Source organism: Paroedura picta, unplaced genomic scaffold, assembly GCF_049243985.1.
Source record: "Paroedura picta isolate Pp20150507F unplaced genomic scaffold, Ppicta_v3.0 Ppicta_v3_sca22, whole genome shotgun sequence".
Taxonomy (NCBI): Eukaryota; Metazoa; Chordata; class Lepidosauria; order Squamata; family Gekkonidae; genus Paroedura; species Paroedura picta.
In genome coordinates, this window is record NW_027518619.1 from 3537787 (window position 1) to 3559614 (window position 21828).

The 21828-nt window shown below is 43.6% G+C and overlaps 1 protein-coding gene across 3 annotated transcripts in view; it reads left to right on the forward strand.

Moving 5' to 3' along the window:
* LOC143828385 (DNA-binding protein SATB2) overlaps positions 1-21828 on the forward strand; it is a 179914-nt gene that overhangs the window by 69599 nt on the left and 88487 nt on the right. For all 3 annotated transcript variants that reach the window (XM_077318779.1, XM_077318782.1, XM_077318780.1), the window contains 3 exons: positions 3404-3530; positions 5780-5903; positions 16873-16975. In XM_077318779.1, coding sequence (XP_077174894.1) covers positions 3404-3530; positions 5780-5903; positions 16873-16975 — 354 coding nt within the window. The remainder of the gene's footprint in view (positions 1-3403; positions 3531-5779; positions 5904-16872; positions 16976-21828) is intronic.

Here is a 21828-nt window from a genome sequence, read left to right on the forward strand (position 1 = left end):
TTCCATTATATACATGTTTCCTAATAAATGTGGTATTCCTGGATGCAGACTATAAATAACAGAGTCGGAAGCACTGCTTTCTGGGAGATGTAGTCTGATATGACAGGAAGTAGAATTGGAATTTAACTTGAACTTTGTCCTATTAAGTGATGTGGTGGTGGTTGCACTTGTTTAAGATTCACAGTAAACCCAGCTTGAAACTAAGGTTGCCAGTTTATGGTAGGAAGCTTCCTGGAGATTGGGGTGGGGAGCTGCAGTTTAGGGAAGGACCTCACTGGTGTATAGTGTCATATAGTCCACCCTCCGAAACAGCTGCAGGGGAATGGATCTCTGTAGTCTGTAGATTAATTGTAATTTTTGGAGGTCTCCAAGCCCCACCTGGTGGTTGACAACCTTACATGGAGCTGAAATTGCAGTCTGTTGCTCAATGTAAAAGTAAGATTTCATTTGAGAATAGGAAAGCATCCTATTGCTGTAGTTGTCTGTCGTGGTGCTAAATAACATTATTTAGACAGCCCCAAAGGAGTTCTCTCAGTGACCAGAGTTCATAGAAATAGAAGGATCACCATTTGAGAAAGATCTTGCATCACTGCCTTCTATTCCAGTGACAAAGAAAATATGGAAAACTTGATAATGGTGGGGCTGGAGTATAGGGGAGAAAACAACCCTAAAAGCTGCTTGGTGGGGCTCTATACCCAGTCTGTGAGTGAGCTCTAGGAAACTGTAAGCACATTCACCATCACATTGGCAAGGGGACTCCAGTATGAAGAGGCAGCCCTGAAAACATACAGCACTGTGGATGAGCTTTGTGTGTGACTGTGCAGGATCAGAGTCTAGGCATTGTTGATGCTGTAGCACAGTGGTCCCCAACCTTTTTATCACCGGGGACCACTCAGCGCCTTTTACTGAGGCCCGGTGGGGGGGTAGTTTACTCCTCTACTCTCAACCACTGCCCTAACGCTCTTTGATCGCTATGGTAATGTTTAAACATCCCTTCAAAATAAGATACAGACACGTCACAACAATGAAGTGTGTTGTAAAGGGCTGGGGGGGGGAGAAGGCGTCCTTCGGGGCCTACCTCCAATTAGTCGAAGGACCACATGTGGTCTGCAGCCCACAGGTTGGGGATCGCTACTGTAGCATATTCAGCACCAGATTGTGAAACCTCAATACTGAAACGGTGGCATGATTTTAATGTTTTGTTCTCTTCATGCCCCGTTTTTAGGCGTTTAACGTCATGCAGCGTATTCCAAAACATTCCATGATGAGGTGCCCGGTAGCTTGATCTTGGAATGGTAGCTGGGAATGTTAGTTGAACCAAATCCCAGTTTTATTCTTTTCACTGGTTTTGTTAGTGAACAATACAATCCCAGAATTAAAGAGAAGCAAGCATTTACTCTGGACTATTATCATTTTACCAATCTGTCCTCAGAAATGTGCTTTTGGCCATAATAGCTAGGATGCTTCCAGTCTTGCTCGGCAGAGGAGCAGTTGATTGACACCTTCAGCCTGTCTCTTGATTAGCTAAGGCAAGAAGCAAAATCAGGTACAAGAGGCCTCTACTTGAGTCTGGCTGTTTTCTTGATTACAGGGATATTTGTTTAGTTATTTTTGAACTTTCAGGGCATAGGAGGTCTGTTTTCTCCTTAGGTTTAAGGGCCATTGAGAATTTGGAGAGAATTTCCTTTTCTCCCTGCTGTTTTCTGCGGCCCACAGTGCAAATAGTGATAGATCTAGTGGAGAAATGTGGCAGACATAGAACTTGGAGTCGCCTGAGACTGCTTTCCTGTGTGGTCACTACCACACTTGATTTTCTATTCCTTTCCAAGTAGGGAAATGCTGCTTCTTGATTTAAGGCTGTAACAGTGAGGACCAGCAGAAAACGGGCTTGTTTATGCTCTGTCTTCCTTTTGGCCTGTGATCATGAGAGCGCCAAGGGACAATTCACACATTGCAAAGACCTTGTGGCGTAAGGACTTTGTATCCGAGAAGCAATGGGAGTTTTGTGCTTCACCAACACAAGCAGGCCTGATTTGATAGGGACAGGGGGGGGGAGTAAATGGAGAAGGGACTCAGCGCCTCTCTGCTTTTTCATGTCCTGAAACTTCTGAGAGAAGCTACAATTTACTCCATCGCAAACACTATGCAATTCACATAGAGCCTGGCTCACATGGAACTGAAAGGTGCAAAACTCATCACACATTTCGTACAATGACCTTGTGGCAGGTACAAAGAGACTGCAATGTAGGAACTAGCTCTTGGAACAGGCATAAATGGCCCAAGTCCCATCCTCCTCTTGTTGCCATCTATATAGTGTCAGCTCCTACCCTGGGCTTTGCTTTATGAATAGAGGGACTTCAGTGATTATAGTTGTGGTGACTCAGGCCACTAACAGTCCCTAGGTGTTTTTCCTTGTCCAGGAACCATTCCATAACCACCCAGATCCGTAGGGAAGGGTGGTATAGAAATCTAAATAAATACATAAATGAATAAATAATCCTGATGAAAAGCAAGACTCTACCTAAAGATGCAAAAATAAAATATCATAGAATAATAGAGTTGGAAGGGGCCTCATGGGTCATCTAGTCCAGCCCCCTGCCCTATGCTGGTCACTCACATCCCTATCGCTCATCCACTGTAACCTGCCACCCCCTTGAACCTTCACAGAATCAGCCTTATCCATTGCAAAGCAGAACTTTAATTTAGCTAAGAGTTCCATATGCCATATATTCTGTTTAACTACAGAAGACTTTTCTGCTGTTTACAAAGGAGTAATAACATGCAAAGGGCCTCACAAACAAGTCTAGATTAGTAGCAAAATTGGCTGGTTTTGTCAAAGAAAATACCCTGTTGCCTTCTACACCTTTTATCTTGGTGTAAACTAAAATTAGCAACAAGGTATTTACACTGGAAAAGCCTTATTTGGGTCTATAATTGGGATGTAACTTGTGTGATACAAAACATGTATCTAGTGTTGGTGATGTATATAACTCACCGAAAAGCTTTGCAAATTCTGAAATGAGGAACATATCTTCTCTGATGCTTTTAATACTTTAGAACAGGGGCAGTCAACCTGTGGTCCTCCAGATGTTCATGGACTACAATTCCCATGAGCCCCTGCCAGCAAATGGAATTGTTCATGGAATTGGTCTCCATGAACATCTGGAGGACCACAGGTTGACTACCCCTGCTTTAGAACATCCAGATTTTAACATCCAGATTTTATGATAAAAGGATATGAATTTGGGGGAGGGGGTTGGGGGCTCTGAATCTGTATGGGAAACATGAGAAAAAGTAGACATCTCTGAACAGTTGAAAGAAGACAACTGAGAGCTTGATATCTTTCATGAACAGCAGATTCTGTGGTGTCTTCTGTTTTGTTCATGCTGCCCTTTCTTTCCAGGTATAATCAAACTCGGGAGATGGAATCCTCTTCCCCTCAGTTATGTGACAGATGCGCCCGATGCGACAGTTGCCGACATGTTACAAGATGTCTATCATGTTGTGACACTGAAAATTCAATTACAAAGGTGGGTATTTCTGAACATCTGCCCTCCTCTGTTCTCTGAGCTGCTCTGTCGATCACAGTGTTACTACTGAGATTAGCACCTCCTGTCTTCATTAATTCCCGGGTTTTTGTTGGAATGGAAGGAAAAATGTATTAAGGAAGCTCTGCCTGGTGGCTCTTCTGGGTCAGCCTGCCTGCTGCTGCTTTACTGGAGAACAGACCCTGTCAGCCGTTCAAGGTTCTTAAAAGGGGACTTTCCACAGTGCCAATTTAACAGTTCCTGCAGGTGTGTCATAAAAACGCTTGGCGTAATTCTATGTGAAAAATAAACACCTTTGTCGTTCATAGGGCTTAGTCAGAAATTCGGAGCCAGAATTAAACCTTGGAAAACTTAGGTCTTGATTTAGCCTCTTGCTGAGACACAGTACCCAAGAACTAGCCATGAGTCTTGCAACACCTCAAGACCAACATGGTTTTCAGGAGTCATGGTTTCTTTGGTCAGATGCCCTCTCAAAAGCTCATGCCCTGGAAATTTTCTTGTTCTCTAAGGCAGGGGTAGTCAACCTGTGGTCCTCCAGATGTTCATGGACTACAATTCCCATGAGCCCCTGCCAGCAAACGTTGGCAGGGGCACATGGGAACTGTAGTTCATGGACATCTGGAGGACCACAGGTTGACTACCCCTGCTCTAAGGTGCTACTGGACTTGTTTCTAGCTGTTCTACTGCAAGCCAACCTTCCTACCCACTGAAACTACCCACTGAAACTCTGCCATGAATGGCAGAGAGCTAGCAGCCGGCTCAAGGTTGACTCAGCCTTCCATCCTTCCGAGGTCGGTAAAATGAGTACCCAGCTTGCTGGGTGGTAAACGGTAATGACTGGGGAAGGCACTGGCAAACCACCCCTTATTGAGTCTGCCATGAAAACGCTAGAGGGCATCACCCCAAGAGTCAGACATGACCCGGTGCTTGCACAAAGGATATCTTTACCTTTACCTAGGCAATATAAGCCATTGTTTTCATGTGGCCTTGCACCCAATTATCTGTGCTTAAATGCTGGTAATTGGTTTCGCTGGCCTTAAGAATACAATGGCATTGAGTACTGGGCTGCTACTGGAGGAAATGGCTTAAATTGCCAATTTTTGTTTTGAGATGAAGAGGGCATCCTAACATTTATGTTTCAGTTTCTATACTGCCACTCCCAAAAATGGCTCGTCACGGTTAACAACATCTCAACGATAAAACCCCATAAAACAATAATTAAAACCCCCAATTACAATCCCCCGTGATGGAAAAAACTCCCTCCTGCTACCCAGCTCAACAGACCAGAGGAATGGGAAGGCGACTGTAAGCTGCTTTGAGCCTCCTTCGGGTAGGGAAAAGCGGCATATAAGAACCAACTCTTCTTCTTCTTCTTAATACTGTGCCTCAGAAGGGATCATCTCAGGGGGAGACAGATGACCTGAGTGAGGGGCCCAGATCTTCCTTGCCCTGGCCTCAACTGAAGACCTGGCGGAAGAGCTCTGATTTGTAGGCCCTGTGGACCTGGGAAAGCTCCGACAGGGCCCACAGCTTTCCCGGGAGCTCATTCCATCACGTATGGGCTAGGACTGAAAAGGCCCTGGCCCTAGTCAAGGCCAGGCGAACCTCCCTTGGGCTGGGGACCTCCAACAGATTCATGCCCACAGAGCACAAGGCCCTGCGGGGAACATAAGGAGACAGGCAGTCCTGCGGCTATGAAGGGCCAGATCATGGATGGCTTTTAAAGGTTAATACCAAAACCTTGAACTTGATCTGGACCGCAACTGGCAATCAGTGCAGCTGCCTCAGCACAGACTGGATATGGGTTCTCCTCGATGTTCCTGTGAGGACCTTAGCAGCCACATTTTGCACCAGCTGGAGTTTCCAGGTCAAGGACAAGGGTAGGCCCGCGTACTCCTCTTCCCATTATCCTGTGAGACAGCAAATAGACTGCCCTTTTCATCTTTGAAGGGAAAGTGCCCACCGTCTTTAGTTCTTTTTCCATCTCCTCGGAGATGGCACAGATTCATTTAGCTTCTTGGAACACCTGATTCTCACAGCGTGGCTAGTTTGCGGCATCTTTCCCTGTCATGTACTGCATCTCCCTTGTCTTCATGTTTAAAGGCTGAAGCATGAAACTGTATCTTGCGTCTACAAAGCTTTATAGCTATTCTATGTGAAGAGCACCTTGGCTATCTTTGCAGGTGAAGCTTTCCATGTGTTTTTTTTTCTTCTGTTCCCTGTCTTTGCAGTTGTTCCAAGTTGGAGGATTTGCCAGCAGAGCAGTGGAACCATGCCACAGTCCGCAACGCCTTAAAGGAGCTGCTCAAAGCAATGAATCAGAGCACGCTAGCCAAAGAATGCCCTCTCTCTCAGGTTGGTACTTGTGTCAGTGGCAGAGGCAGTCCATTTCAGTGCAGTCTTCAAGGTGAAATGAAAGGCATAACAATGATTTTGAGGCACCTGTATCAGGACCAGAGGGAAGGTTCGCAGACAGCTGCTATAGAGGGGTAGGCTTAGGAATGTATGTAGCTCTGAAAAATGTGCAGCGTGTTGTATTTTCCATGATCCCCCCACCCCGGCCAAAACAGTGCTTTTGGCTGATATTTTGTGTGAAATTGTGGTTTTGTAATACAGTGTTTTCAGACACTTGGGTTATAAAATCCCTTCAAACCAAGTGCCTCTCTAACTATCCACACAAGGACACACACAATATTTTTCAAACCAATGAAATCTGCTCTATTAAATACTGTTGCCAATACATTGACACTAATATGGCACGTTTTGATTTCCCAAACTGAAATATATTTTGGCTTACGTTTTGAGAAATGCATATGCAGCCATTCATTGTTGGAGGGGGGAGGGTAATAGCAATGTAGCAATTATTTATTTAGTAATTTTGAAAATACTGCAGAACTTACAGGGTGATTTCACCTTTTGTGGACTGGTTCAAAGGTTGTGCATGCAGTTCTGGAAGCAGAGTTTGAGGGGCACTGAGCAGTCTAGACATTCCTTTGGCCATCCCTATGCTCTGGCAGCAACTGGGTTCCCAGGATTCAGTTATTTATTAATTATTTATTTGTTTAATTTAGAAGAAGAAGAGTTGGTTCTTATATGCCGCTTTTCCCTACCCAAAGGAGGCTCAAAGTGGCTTACAGTCGCCTTCCCATTCCTCTCCCCACAACAGACCCCCTGTGGGGTGGGTGAGGCTGAGAGAGTGCTGATATCACTGCTCGGTCAGAACAGTTTTATCAGTGCCGTGGCGAGCCCAAGGTCACCCAGCTGGCTGCATGTGGGGGAGTGGAGAAACGAACCCGGCATGCCATATTAGAAGTCCGCACTCCTAACCACTACACCAAACTGGCTCTCCTAACCACTACACCAAACTTATACCCTGCCACTCCCAGAACTCTGGATTATAGTGGGTAACATCAAAGAACCCCCACAATAAAATCCCAGTCAAACACCGAAAACAGTTCTCTTTCCCCGGCAGCAAAAAAACTCCACCCCCCCACACACACCCCTCCCCCGCTTGATGGACTGCCACTAACTGATAACAACATGTCTTAGGGAAACAGTTGGAAAAGGGGTGAGCAGTTGTTCTAGCCCCACAGATCTTAACTGCCCTGGTCTCAAACCAAAGACCTGGTGGAAAAGCTCCATCTTGCTGGCTCTGTGGAACTGGGAAAGTTCCACCAGGGCCCTCAGCTCTCTCCTGGGAGCTCATCCCACCAGTTCAAGGCCAGGACCGAAAAGGCTCTGGCCTGGGTTAAGGCCAGGTGTACCTCCCACAGGCCAGAAAAGTATGTAGGGCATCTGCAGAAGGACTACCATTAGCAAGGCCAGTGAAGTGTACTCTTCTCTCCTGGTTTTTTTTTTAAGTTCTTGCAGGAGAAGGCCGCGTGGTGCCATAGACTATACACTCTGGTTATGAAGTGCAAAGCCATCTTTATTTTTCATGTGGAAATATTCAAATATGTGGTGCTCATGGTATTTCCTGGTTTCTGGTCTCTATGTGTTTGGATAAGCCCAGAAAAGGCATAGAGATAAGCAGTTTATAGGTTGGTACTTGTGCCTGGGGCAGCGACCAGCCAGGAGGACGAGAAGGACAGCACAGAGCAGAGAGGGGAAAAGCAACCTGCAACTTGGTTGGCTACACATTCTGTAGGCCTCAGAGAAGTACAAGTGAGACCACTGATAGGTTAAGCTACTGGCAGTGAACCCCCATCCTGCCAGCTTGGGATAACCCAGGTATAAAGCAAGAAATGGCCGAAGCATCTCTTTGTGCCCATCACCAGCTTCTTGGAGTGAGTCAGCATGCTGGCTCTGCAGGTGGACACCTCATAGTCGCTTATGGGGAATGTTCCTTTTAGGATCATGCGGGTAGCCGACTCCTGCACAGATCTGTACTATGTTCGTCAGTCCAGTGGCTGAACACCATGAAATAAATATACAGTCCATAAACTCCATAAACAGTGAGGAAGATGAATAACCCAGTATCCTTGGCCAGTCACAACCCTGGGTGAAATTCCTTTCCAGTTGCATCTTTGATGCCATAACAAAGACCTTTAGAAGTGCCAGCATCAGAATAGTACATCTCAGGGCAGGATTGCCATCAAAGGTGTGGAGCTGACTCCAGTCATCCCTGTTTAAAAATGCACCATAGACCAAAGGGAAGGCACCTGGCCCAGTGCCCCATAGCCAGCAAAAGGGGGCAGGGCTGTGGTTGGCGGCATTGGACCCTCAGACAAGAGTTGACACAAGGCATGAATGCCCAAATCATTTTGCTCCCTCTCCCCCTCACCCAAGAGAGGCACTTTTCTAAGGCGGGTCATTTTTGCTCCATGGACTCTTTGTGTCCCACTAATGATTTTGTAATATCAGTAGAATTTGTTTTTAGCAAAAGATTGCTCTTCATTTCTCTGCATGATGAAAAAAAAAGCTTTAAACTGTGACCCATTAATGTGAGGCAAAAAGTTGTAAGGAAATTTGAGATTGCATCGACTGGCTTGATCAGTGTGATAAAGTCATATGAGCCATTCCATCGCAGTGTGTGTGTTTTAGTCTTCCTCCAGGTTTGTAATACGATGTGCTGATAGGGAAAAAGTGTATGACTACAAGAAATCTTCTGCTACTTTGAGAAACTTTTGCCTAAGAGATGTGTAGCAAGATTACAGTGTATTAATTTTGGAATGCTGTGCTTGGGAACAGTGCATGCAAGCTTTTGGATTCCTAATAAACTTGGGTGTTAGCTGGAATCCTGGTTTTAATTGCCATATTTAAGTTCTTACTTCCTTCTTGACTTCATAAAAATTACTGGAACAGGCCTCACTTTATCACCGCATATGCAACAGTGAATGATTCAAAATCAGGAAGCTCTTTGTTTTTCCGAGTAATTTACAGTAACAGAGATTAATAATGCCCTATGCGTTTGAAATAAGAATCCTATTTGTGTATCTCAAACCTTTAACATCCTTTGAGAAAATTCTATTGTAATATGATGTGCATTATTCCTGCCAGGTGTGCCCTGATGAATTGTCACTCAGAATATAACAGCATATTTTGTACAAAGATTCTTTCTTTGAACCATAAAATAGTTAATATTGTTCATATCTGTTCATAAGGACGGTTAGTCTCAGATTTCCTGTGCCATTTAGAAGTTTTGACCACAGCTAGTATCTTCTCAAATAGCTTTGTAAACTTACTAGACCAGGAATGTTTTCCAGATATTGTATTCCATAAAATGTCTGAATAAAATGGACTCATCTGATGAAGCTGGCTTCAGCGTGCCTTTGTCAGAATAATCTGAAGGGATGCCATGACTTGGAGGGTTATGTTTTATAAAATACAGCGTTCCCGTCCTGTAGCCAGCCTACCAGTTAAAATGCAAGTCCTGTGCTCTGCCTTCAGAAGTGAGTCTGGTAGCAACGAGAGGCAGGACTTCCACAGCAGTGCCCCCATGCCCCCTCCTTTGAGGCACGCCAGGTGCCTATGCTACTGTCTTTCAGGCACCAGGCCAAAGCCTGGCTTTAATCTTTCAAAAATAATTTTATAGTGTCCTTTTAGTGGCCCATTATGCACCGCCGCCGAAACGGCGATTTTGGGTCACATGGAAAACGCGGAGTGGGAAGGCGCGAAGCAAACCGGTTATGCACGGGATGGGACGCAACGGCGGCAAAACCCAGAGTAACCGATTATGCACGCGGCGACCCCGGCGCCGCTTCTGCTTGCGCCCCGTTCACCCGGAAGCTGCGTTTTCTTCCACATTTCGCTAATGGGGCTTTTTCAGCAGCATGAACAGAATCTGCGGCCGGTTGGAGCCGGCTCCATGCATTATTGGTGATTTTAGTCGCCGCCATTCCACCCCGAATGTGCACTATCCCCCCCATGCATAATGGGCCAGTCTGAAACTCTTAAATTCATTTTAAGATGCTCTTTTAAAAAAAATTCTGGCTGGGATATTTTCAGGGCTGATTTTCAATGTATAACTTTTAATATTTATTTATTATTATTATTTTGTAAGCCACCTTAGTATGGTTCCCCAAGAGAGGCAACAAAAATTCCTTAAATCAGTAGCGGATATTCCTTATTCCTATACCTTCACTGAATGTATTCCTTTGACCTTGGCATTGTGATTGGGAAAAAGCATTGAGCTATTTCTTCTTCCAGTGGGAGTTAGACCTACCCCATTTCAGAATCTGTGGTTATGATAGGCAGGGGGAAAGTAGAAGTTTAATTCCCATTCGAGTCATACACCCAAGTGTAGGTCTTTTTCTCATATAAGTAACTGGTTGTCACTCACTTCTGCGGTGGGGATAGAGCTCCACAACAGTTCATACTGTTGTGGAGATGGCAAAGCCCTTCTGACAGTGTGGACATGGGGTGTCACACCTCACACTCCCAGGGACCCTGCATGTATGTTCAAACGTTTCTTTGTGCATAAAGCAGATGAAATGCATATCACCTCCAGGGAGTTCTCTGCCTTTCTCTCCTTCCCACACATTACGAGGATAACGGTCTCATTTTATTTATTTATGTTATGAGCAGTCATGAAATAATTTCATAAGTGGTGGGCTCCCTTGCGGATCTTGAGGGTACCAGGTGAGTGGAAATAGTGTCAATGAAAATGATCCAGGGTAGCTCGTTACACTCTACATCTGCTTTCAGCAGCTGTTTTGGATTCTCCCAAAAAGATCAGGGATGATTTTGGCATCCAAACATGAGCTCCAGTGGCAGCTTTTGGTAGAATATCATCTGTAATTTTTGAACTGCTGGTGAACCACTAGGATGTACACAGTGATATGTGTACGTCTATTATCCGTGGCATATCTGCAGAAATGATGGTTACACACAAGATGAGTAATTGCTTCTTGTAAAGTCTAGGATCAATTCCATGTTTGCCAGATGGATGTTTGTCCTTCAGTGGTTTGCTTTTAGTCTGGAGTATGTGTGTGTGCATGATAAACATGCATCCATATGCATGCCCTCCTTGCCCCTACATATGTTCTTACTCGCACCTGGCTGTTCAGTGGCACATGCAGGTTAAGAGTGAGCATATATAGCCGCCTTATCACATGTTGCCTGGCAAATCTGAACATGTTTCTTCAGTTAATATTACATACAGCATAGTGTCTCTCCAACTGAGGACCTGCTACTGAAACTAGTCAAAGTTACTGAAAAGTTATGGTAGGATTTAGCATAAATCCCTTATGCTGGGATTTAGAGAGAAGATTCAATGCATTCTCTTTCCCATTCTCTTCCATTTCCTGGCCTACAATACTGCTGCATTTGAAGCAGGGACTACAGGTGGGGTTACCGTATTGTCAAAATGGCATATCAGATAAATGAATGGAAGTCGCTGGTTTGCTTATAACCCCTAGCCAAGCCAACTGCTTTGCAAAATCTATGAACTTTCAATGTAAATGGCATGCATTTTGAATAAGATCACTGCACATTAGCTTACACATATTCTGCTTTTTTCTTTTACATAATCTTTTGTATTTTATTAATTAACTAGGGGTAAAGCCAGATTGGCGGGTGGTGGTGATGGAAGAACTTTGCGCTTTGGCGGCCATTCAAGCCCGAGGCGGCCAGCACTGCGGCACAGGAGGGGGGCAGTGGCGGCGGTGCGTGACCTGGCCACCCGCATGCAGGTGCAGAGCTCTGCACCTGCATGCATGCACCGACTGGCGCCCCACCAGCAGCAGCACAGCTCTGTCCACCTCGGGCTTGAATGGCCACCATAGTGGCTGAAGCATGCTGAAGCGCACCACCTTACAACTTTGTGATGCAGATAAGGCTCTGTGTGTGTGTGTGTTTGTGTGTCACTGGCTCAAGATCATCCAGCAAGCCCCTGTGGCAGAGGGGATTTGAAACTGTGTCTCCCACATCCTAGGCTAGGACTCTAGCAGCTAAGCCACACTGCCTTTCCATTTTACCCCCTTATATCGAGCACCCTTCTTAAATAAGTATTCCTTTTAAGCATGCTGCCATATTCATAATGACTTTTTCAGAATTGTATAAGCATATTTGTGGTGGAATATGGCACATCAAACCTTTTGTGAGGTACTGGTTGTTTTTGTTTGGTTTTTAAAGTAAAATCCGTTTCTTAGTGTATGGCATTTCCATATCAAACATAGTCCTTTTCAGACATTTCTCCCCATACTCCTGGTAGAATGGATCATTATTGCAAGCAGGACTGTGCTATACCATACTGTACCTTGCCTCATCCTTGCCATGACCCTAATTTCAAGCACTTTTACCTGTCACGGGTGTAAATTCTTCCTTCAGCACTTCTTGCAGGAGACGACTATAGAGCTTTTTGTTTTTAATTAGTTTAACCTCATTGGGCTACATTGAAAGCAGTTGAGTGGCTCACTCAAAGCCTTGTTATTAATGTCCACTTATCGTGTGGATAATGCCAGGAATGTGGGTGTGTTTGGCAGTGCTGCTGTGCTTATTTCATTTTTCGCAATTCATTGTGCACATGGTAACAGCCCTCAACATGTTAGCCCAAAAATCCATGGCTTATCTACTGTGTATAACCTCCGTTCAGATGTTCAGTGGGGGAAATGAGAGTACTATAGAAAAGATGCCTTTTGTACCCCAGATGTCAGAATTGAAAAAAAATTATTTAAACTGTAGGGTGTGTTATACACTCCTGTACACACCACATAATTGTGGTGCAGTTCTGATTTTATTGGTTACACGTAAGTCCCTGTACCTTGCACATCTTTTTCTACGTGGTTCAGAATGACCTGCAACCCACCCCACCATATAATAGTCTGGCAGATGAATATGTGTAAGTGCGGTGGTCTGATGTCCTACATTGCCCCTTTATTGTGTTCTGTAGAAAATTTGCCAGACTAATGTATAGCTGTTTATTGATTCATTCAGCTGTGGTTCTCTGTTGCGTTTCCATATAATCACATGCTCGTATTTGTTTTGTATGCTGAAGAAGTTCCTGACAGAGCGGTTCCTCAGTGGAACAGGCTTCCTTGGGAGGGGGTGGGTTCTCCAACTTTGGAAATTTTTAAACAGAGGCTGGAGAGCCATCTGATGGAGAGGCTGATTCTGTGAATGATCAAGGAGGTGGCAGATTACAGTGGATGAGCGCTAGGGATATGAGTGTCCTGCATAGTGCAGGGTTTTGGACTAGATGATGCATGTGGTCCTTTCCAACTCTATGATTCTACACTGCTATAAACTAGTAGGGAGTTTTGCCTCTCTTCCATTGGAATCCTGGACATTGCAGAATCCTAGCCGGGGAATCTGCATATGGAATGTAGAATTGGTAGGTCAGCTGCAAATGAAGTGGATGAATAGCACCCGTGCTGAGCAAAGGAGTGTGGCGCTGTGTCGGTATGCCCTGTAGACCGTACACTTAATGCCTTTGAAATTAAGGCAGTTTCTAACTAGATTCTCTCCCCGCTTCACACGCACCACAAGTGGAACGTTGTAGATCAACTGTCTGATGCCATCATCTGACTTTGCGTCTAATAAAGTCCCTTTTCCCAAATCGGTTTTAAGGAAATATTGTGCCAAATGTGAAATGTCATTACAATCCTGTTGTGATTAATATATTACTGGTAGGAGAAAATTATAGGTCTGTCTCTTTGGAGTGTGACTGTGGAGTAAATGCTCCTTTTTATTAATGTGATCGCAGTGCATTGAGCACTCTTCCGCAGAGAAGTGAAAAGAGCTAGTGCAGGATGTCTCTTTCTTGCAAGCAATAGTTTTGCAACTCTTCTCCTCATGCAGGAGTTTTTCTTCCGGTTCACTTGGGGGTTCAAATTGCCACTAAAAAGAAAATATGACTCGCTTTGAATTAATTTTCCCTTTTCCTGCCCTTACTAGCCATGTGATTTATATGCAGCTTAGTTGGGTTTAGGATAAGCCTTTCAAGTAGAGTAGCAGCTTACTCAAGATCTGGGCCACAGTGGAGAAACTATATTATGAAACTCCATGTAGTTTTGCCTGTTGCTGCTGTGCAAACTCCTTTGTATTATTCACGTCTTCCCTCCCTCTGTAAAGCTCATTCTTCTGATGTATTTTTTAAAATGTGAATAATATGAACGTTACATACTCCTTGCAGGTGACTGGACGTAGGCCTTGGGTAACCGTTACTGTCTGTCAAAAACAGATTCCTTCACTCTGGAATCTTTATTGTTAGGATAGTTGTTAGTGTGATGCCCAGACAAATCCCCAGACAAAAAGCTACAGAACAAGAGCTTTTGACTCTTGCCTTTCCGCTCACACTTCTGGTGAGAAGGAGCCTTTAAGCTCACATATAGTGCCTCCAACACTATATTTCCAATGAAACAACTTTCTTCTGTCACAGCAAATGATTAATTTCCCAACTGGTTGAGGGAGAATTATGCCATATTTCTAAGTTTAAAGTTATTGACTAAATAGCAAATCTGTTAATTTTCAGAAAGGAGGCACAATTTAAAAAAAATCATCTCTGAAATGTATGTCTCTTTCCAGCAAACAATAGTTTTGTAACTTCACATTGACCCATTATGCACAGGCCGGAATGCCCGCGCTGGTGGCAGCAGGGCATCGGGGAAAATCCCCGATTATGCATGCCCCCGCTGTCAGCACAGGCATGGCCCGGCCCAGGGCCACGGAAGGCCCACGTTATGCGAACACAGGAACTTCCACAGTCCCTGGGATACTGCGGGCGCTGGCAGGGGCTGGGGTGAGCCGCCACTGTGCATAATGGACAGTGCCAGGCCTTTTGGCCCGCCCAGCCCCAACCTACGGTGTAGGGACACCGCACACCCTTGTGAGCTCCGTGGAGCCGCGTAGCTGGCAGGGGCACCCCCTGCCCCCGCTGTAGCATGTGGTGGGGGCCCGGCCCCTCCCTACTCCCCCCAGCTGCTGCCACTTACACTGCCTGGCAGAGTCTTGGACTTTCTGGCCCTGGCGCACAGCGCTTGTGCACGCACTATGCCAGGGCATTCCTGTACACCAGGGGAGCCCCGCCTCCGTGCGTACACTTAGTTCCTGATAATGTCTTGGTTTCTGTACAATCCCGAAATGGTCACATAATATCCATATTTGTAGGGGTCTACTTATATTAATATCACAGTGAGACTAATATCACAGAGACGAAGTTATTTTCTATAATTTCATCACTCATCAGAATACCATTAGAGAAGATTGAGTTATTAACAATATTGAGAATATCACTGATTAAGGTATCGAAAATGAACTACGCCTGGGAATCCGTTTTGAAATTGTTTTGAACATTGGAATAAATCATTTCGCCATCGCCAGCTTGAGACAGTTTTCTTCTGCAAGAGAAATTCAAGGGGGCATCTATGAGTAATCACAATGTTTTCATGTCTCAATTAAGGAGCTAAAGGAGATCCTGCTTGATGATTGTGCAAATGCCTCCTAACGGAAGGGTAGTATTAAGGTTAATGATGCCCTCTTGCAGATCCAAGGGAAAGTGATGGTAACATAATCAAAATCTGAAAGTACAGCTCCAACAATAAGAAAGTGAATCTACCTCCTGCTGTACTCAGACAAATTGTGTTCCTAGAGGCCACAGCAGAGGCTTCAATTGCAACGGATCCTAAATCTTTTGAACACCTTGTTTTGATAAATTTTGTGAGCCTAGCTCTTGCTTTTCTAAAAATGTGCCATCATCCTAGTTTCTGAAACTCTGACAGTTCCATAGAAGAAGAAGTGCTGTAGTCTATTCTGTAATAGGTTTGGGGCTTAAAACAATAGATTTATATCGAAAACATAATCCATAAGATTATATCAATAATTCAAAAAATTCCAATCCAGCTGTCATAGCCATTTTGAGACTTGTGTTACATTAAAGAAGTGACACAGGTTTTATTAAGAAGGCAGAACTACATCAGTAGATGACTTTTGCAAACTTAATTTCCATTCCCTCTAGCTCTCAGTACTCAGACAACTCTCACATTACCACACTCTTCGTACTTTGAGCCCCTAGCCTTTGGGTACATTTTGTTTACAATTGAATATATAACTGCATAAGGATGTCAACCTGAGATTTTTTTTTTGATGATTGAAGATAATTCTAAACTCTGGGAAATCTGAATTAAAGTGGAGTAGCAACAAAACAGCCATGTCTAGGGCAATCTCAATTCGAACTTATTTCTGCAGGATGATAAAAGGATTTGGCATCTTGTTTCTAGAGCTCCAAAATATTGTACTCATAGTTTTCATATCACCCTTGATTGTTTGATACTGTTCTATTTTTAGTTTCATCTGTTCAGAGTAGCATTGTAATTTCTCTTCCATGTGGATTTTCACACAAGGATTAATGGCACGTTTCTATAAATTATATTAATTTAACTTATTTGCCTAACTATTGTTCTGCAGCAAGTAGCACGAATGTTCCCAGATTCTTGGCTGTGTGGTCCTTATTGCAGTTGGAAGCGGAACAGAAACATCTGAAAAGCATTATTTGGATTATGCATGCTGGAGCATCTAATCTTACCTTTAGGATCCGGTTCCTAAATCACAATTCTTCTCACCCGTTGTGTTCCCCAACGTGACAGCGCTTCTAGTTACGCTTTTAGTAAAAGGATTCTTTTGATAATACCTAGTATAAATTAAAGTGACAAGTAGATGTAAGCTGGAGACATGCGTCTAAGTTACACAAAACCTTTCCCCCCATAATTAATAAAACAATTGCATTTTGCATAGCTGAGGCCATTTTTGAGAACTACCCAGTGCGTGTTTTTAAATACTTTAAAAATTTAAGTTAGTGAGTCTAAACCTGTATGATCATTTTCTCGGGGAAGGATTTTTGTCCTGTGTGCTGTTTAGAAACACATTGTTTCTCTGTCTTGTTTTCCAGAGTATGATATCCTCCATTGTAAACAGCACCTACTATGCCAATGTGTCAGCAACCAAGTGCCAGGAGTTCGGGAGATGGTATAAAAAGTACAAGAAGATTAAAGGTAAATAGCTTTCAGTTATCACTCCTTGTCACGCCAAGTGACTAGCTTCTAAGTCCTTGCAATGTATTGTTCCAAAATAATCAAGGGAGATCGTGTGACGGGTGGTTTTATACACCAAATCCTCAACATGTTGCTGAATTTCTGTTTTAATGAAAACTAGGAGGATTTCTACAATTGCGTCTCAAGGGAGAGGAAAAAAAACGGTAGATGCCATTTGTGTCTCCTTCGTTTAAATAGAATCAAAAGAATGGCACAGATTCAAGACCGTTCAGGCTTGCTGCTTATAAGAGGAAAAAAGAATGGACTTCCACTTCAAATCGGGGTGGGATGGAATGGCTAACACACTTTGATATGCCATCTTGGTTCAAGGCAGCATACAGTTTTGTTACTAATATTACTAAATTTCTCCCTAGCTTTCCTAACGTTACTCTCACTCTCTCTTTTAGTTAGTAAATATGCAGTTAATTAGTTTAAGTGCAGAAAAAACAGCACAAGACCTTGATTTCAAAGAAGAGGTCAAGGATCTGAGCCAGAAGAATGTTCTGGGTAACTGTATGTACGGTGTTCAAGAGATCCAGCCTGTTATAGCTGCTCGGAAGACTGAGTGTATGTGTGTGCATGTGTGTGCATGGCTGCTTGAGGAGGAAAGGGAAGGTTAAGGTATGTGTGAAATAAACACAGGCTGCTCTGAAGCAGTTCAAGTGGTATCAGCTCATCAGCTTACCCGAGTGGGAGAGAAAACTACAACAAAAAGAAATCCACAACAAGTATATAGTTGGTGTATGAAAAGCATCAGCAGAACTTTATTGTAGTCACCTCAAAGGGGCCATTTTGGTATTTATAACTTAATCGCTTCTTGGGTTTTATTTAAATGATTTTCATTTCCATGTCATAGCCTTAATGCTTGTAAATGAAAATTGATTTCATATGCAGGATCAGTGATTGATTGTAAGCCTTAATCTTGGCACACTCCCTGAAGTTTAAAAAAAGACGGGTGAATCTGGTCATCTAGCATTTAGGGTTGATCTGGTTCAGGGAGCCATGTCTGTCATAGGGACTGACGAGAATATTGAAAGCTTTGGCTATTTGAGCATAAAAACAATGCTAATTTACTCTTGCGCATGTGAAGTCAAAGAGGACTGAAATTATTTTATGGCCACTACAGTTGAACATAATCTTTGCTGTGAAATGTGTTTCTTATTTATCCACTAATGTCTCTTTTAATAAAGCAGTGGGAACTAACTGGTTCCTTCTTAATCAAAACCATGATGCCCTAAATGTAAGCTATGTGATTCTGTTACCCGTTGCCACATATAGATCTCTTTGGTCAACCTTTTCCCCTCCCACCCTATCGAAATAAACAAACAGTAAAGTAATTATGTGTACCAGAAGATCAAAGTTAATATGACTAATGCACAGCAAAAATTTTAAAGCCCTCTGGAAGAAGAAAAGCATTAGGTTGCAGAACATATACTTAACATTTAAACAAATATAAGAAACTGAACAATCAATAATTTGATATCATTAGCAACAGATGTAAAAGGAGGACTTGAAGTAAACATAGTCAGTGTATAGTTTGTGGAACCCATTATAAATGTAGCTGAACTCTTTTGGCTTAAAATATTTTAAAGTTTTCACTTACGTTTCAGACTCATGTCAGTAATATTTGAGTTGTTGGGCAGGGAGGGGGGGTAGGTGGGTTGATTAACTGTGTCTGCACCTTCATCTAAGCTCGTGCAGATTGTTTTTGGCCCAGTCCTCATCTAATGAAACAACTGTGAGAAAAAGCCTTGAACCCAAGAGGGTTTTGAAACTGTCCCCTTACAGGAAACTTCCTTGTGTTAATGCTGACTATTGTAAACATTGGTAATATGAAAGAAAGAGAAAGTGGAGGAGGTTTTGGATGTACTGTCTTGCCCATGTAGGTTTTACATTTGCACTGCTTTAATTAAGTAATTTAATGTTTTTCTAGTAAGCTACGGACATTGAGCCTTATTAATTTACAGCAGGCTTTCTCAACCAGGGTTTTGTGAGTTTTATTAGCTTACAGCAGGCTTCTTGCTGGCCCTGAAAGGCTTTCTTTAATGGGTGGGGTTAATTAATTTTACCTTAACAAAATTTTGTTAAACATTTGTCGGATGATATTGATCATACACGATCATGTCAAACCACCCACCCCTCCCAAAGTGGCCAATGATGGCGCTGGAAGGGGTGGAAAGGGGAGGGCCCCAGGTGGGCATGTACACAGCTATGCTTCCCAACCACATTGTGCACAATTGCACCACTTCTAGGGTTTCTTGAAGCCTGAAGAATGTTTGGGGGGTTTCTCATGGGTAAAAAAGTTGAGAAAGGCTGGCTTAGAGTAACAACTTCCTACACCATTTTTTCGAAACAGGGGAAGAATGTTATAGAAATGAGAAATCCAGGATTTGCTTTGTATATAATATTTTTTCCCATTCAGTTTTGATCAGCTTAATGACTGATAATTAAAACTTTACAGTCAATTGGCTAAAACAATTCACAGCATGGTAATCTTAAATATTCAGGGAACGTGGTAGAGGGAAATAATAATCTCTCTGTTCTTTGTCTCTCCCCCTGCCCCTCCGATACATCTCCTCTACTCATTTTTGATTGCTTAACTTTCCTGGGCTTTTCAGCAGTTGAATTTATTGTTCTTTTTTGACACTGCTTTCTCTGAAATACAATAGGCTCAGAATGCTCTCACACCACCTACCACTGCATCCAAGTCACAAGTGCAGCATAGGGCTCAGTCTTTCGTGTGTGTCAGTTTTCACAGATGCTTGCCAAATATCAGAAATTATTGTCAGATGAGTGGACCTTTGGTGGAATTCGCTGGTCTGCTGTGAATAGCTCCTCTGCTCTGGCTTCTGTGGCAGTGGAAAGTGCAGTCAAATTGCAGCTGACTTACTGTGATCCTCAAAGGGGTGGCCAAACTGTGGCTCTCCCAATGTCCATGGACTACAATTCCCACAAGCCCCTGCCAATTGGCCATGTTGGGTTTTACAGGCAGGAGACATCCAGAAGTGGTTTGTCATTGCCTGCCTCTATCTAGCAACACTTGGTGGTCTCCCGGCCAAATTTTAACCAGAGCGGAGTCTGATGAGGTCAGTCTCGCCTGGGCTAGGCTTGTGAAATAATTAGCAAGTAGAGTGGATATTTTATTTGCATACCATGCTTCTCTTATGTACACAACAGCAGATAATTCCTGGAGCCAGTCCATAGCTGCCAAAAGGTATTGTGGAAGTGGCCATTTGACCTCATCAATCATAGATGTGCAAGTAAAGTTCCCTTGGGTAGAGAGCAGACAATAAATACAACTTATGAAAAAGGCTGACAGCTAATGCGATTTCTGAAGTTACCTCTTGATTATAATACGGCAAAGTGGGTTGTGATTAAAAGAATTAACCGTCATCTTTACTCTATTTTTCTGGGGATTTATTGTTGTAATATTAGGATGTTTAATATGGTTTGATGTTTTTATTAATGGATGTTTTATTATATACTAGCAAGAAAGCCCATTGCAAGCAGGAATACATTGGGCGCTAGGACCCAGGGGACACTGGGAGGTGCAGCTGTCTCTCTCTGTTTCTCTCTCTCTCTCTCTCTCTCCCTTTCCCTCTGGCTGCGTGTCTCCGTGTGCCTGGCAGCAGGAGGCATAGCATGTAATTAGGTCTGGTTTGTAGGAGGGAAGGAGTGCTGGTGTGCAATTTGGGGCAGCTCTCTCTGTCTCTCTCCCTCCGTCGCAGCAGAGGCAGCTCTCTCTGTGTCTCTGTCAGCAGCTTGGGGCAGCTCTCTCTGTGTCTCTCTCTGCCTCCCTTGCAGCAGGAGCAATAGGGAATGAGGGCTCGTGTTCAGTCTGGCAGGGCTCTGTGTGTCTCTCTGTCTCTGGCATGTCTGAGAGGAATGTGGCTAGTGTCCTGGGAGGGAGGGCGGGAGCTGTAGGGGCAGGGCCAATCAGGCCCTATTCCAACTCGGACAGCCGGACATGTTCCACCCCCCCAGGCTGTTTCACAAATATATAGAGGAACCATGGATGGATAAGGATATGTTGTAAACCGCCATGAGCCAGCGGTACTGGGTGCAGTGGTATATAAATTTAATTATAAATAAATAAACAGGATAATCACAATTTTAAAACAAGTTACTACACAAAAAGCATCTCCAATGCTCTAGTTTTCTGATTTACAAAGCTGTGGCCAAGTCATTATTCAATGCCTGTGCAATAATCCGGCCACTAGCGCTTTCTCCAGCAAAACTCTCTTGCCGAGGACTGCAGTCGTAAGGGGACATCATAAACTTTTCACACTCCGAATGGCCATGAAACAGGAGTTCACATTTTCAGGAATCCCCATGAAACAGAAAGTGTTTTCTGTGGGCTCCAGGTCTACATGGACTGTGCAGTTCAATAAATTGTGCTACTCAGTCACTTTTACAATTGATCAACGTATATGTGCTGACAGATGTGCTTTCTGGGCTCTTTGTTGGATAAAGAACAATGGCACCTTCGAAGCTTTTCCAAATGGTCTGGAGGTCCGTCTCTTCTGGAGCACTTTTGAACCAGATTGAGATGTTGTTGTGGGGGTGGGAGAGTTCTACATATGACGATTTTAAGATGTATTGCTTTTACTGTTTCATTGGATATGTGTCAAAACCGCTTTCGGGGACCATTATCAAATGAAAGCTCGCCTATACAGAAGCACATTTTTTAAAGGAAAATAATAAAGCAAAATTAAGTCAACATTACTTCTGCTCTCTAACGAGAGCGTCCAAAGCAGCTAGAACATTTGTGTGGACTCTCCAGTGTGGGTTGTGATCTGGGCTGTCTTGTTGGT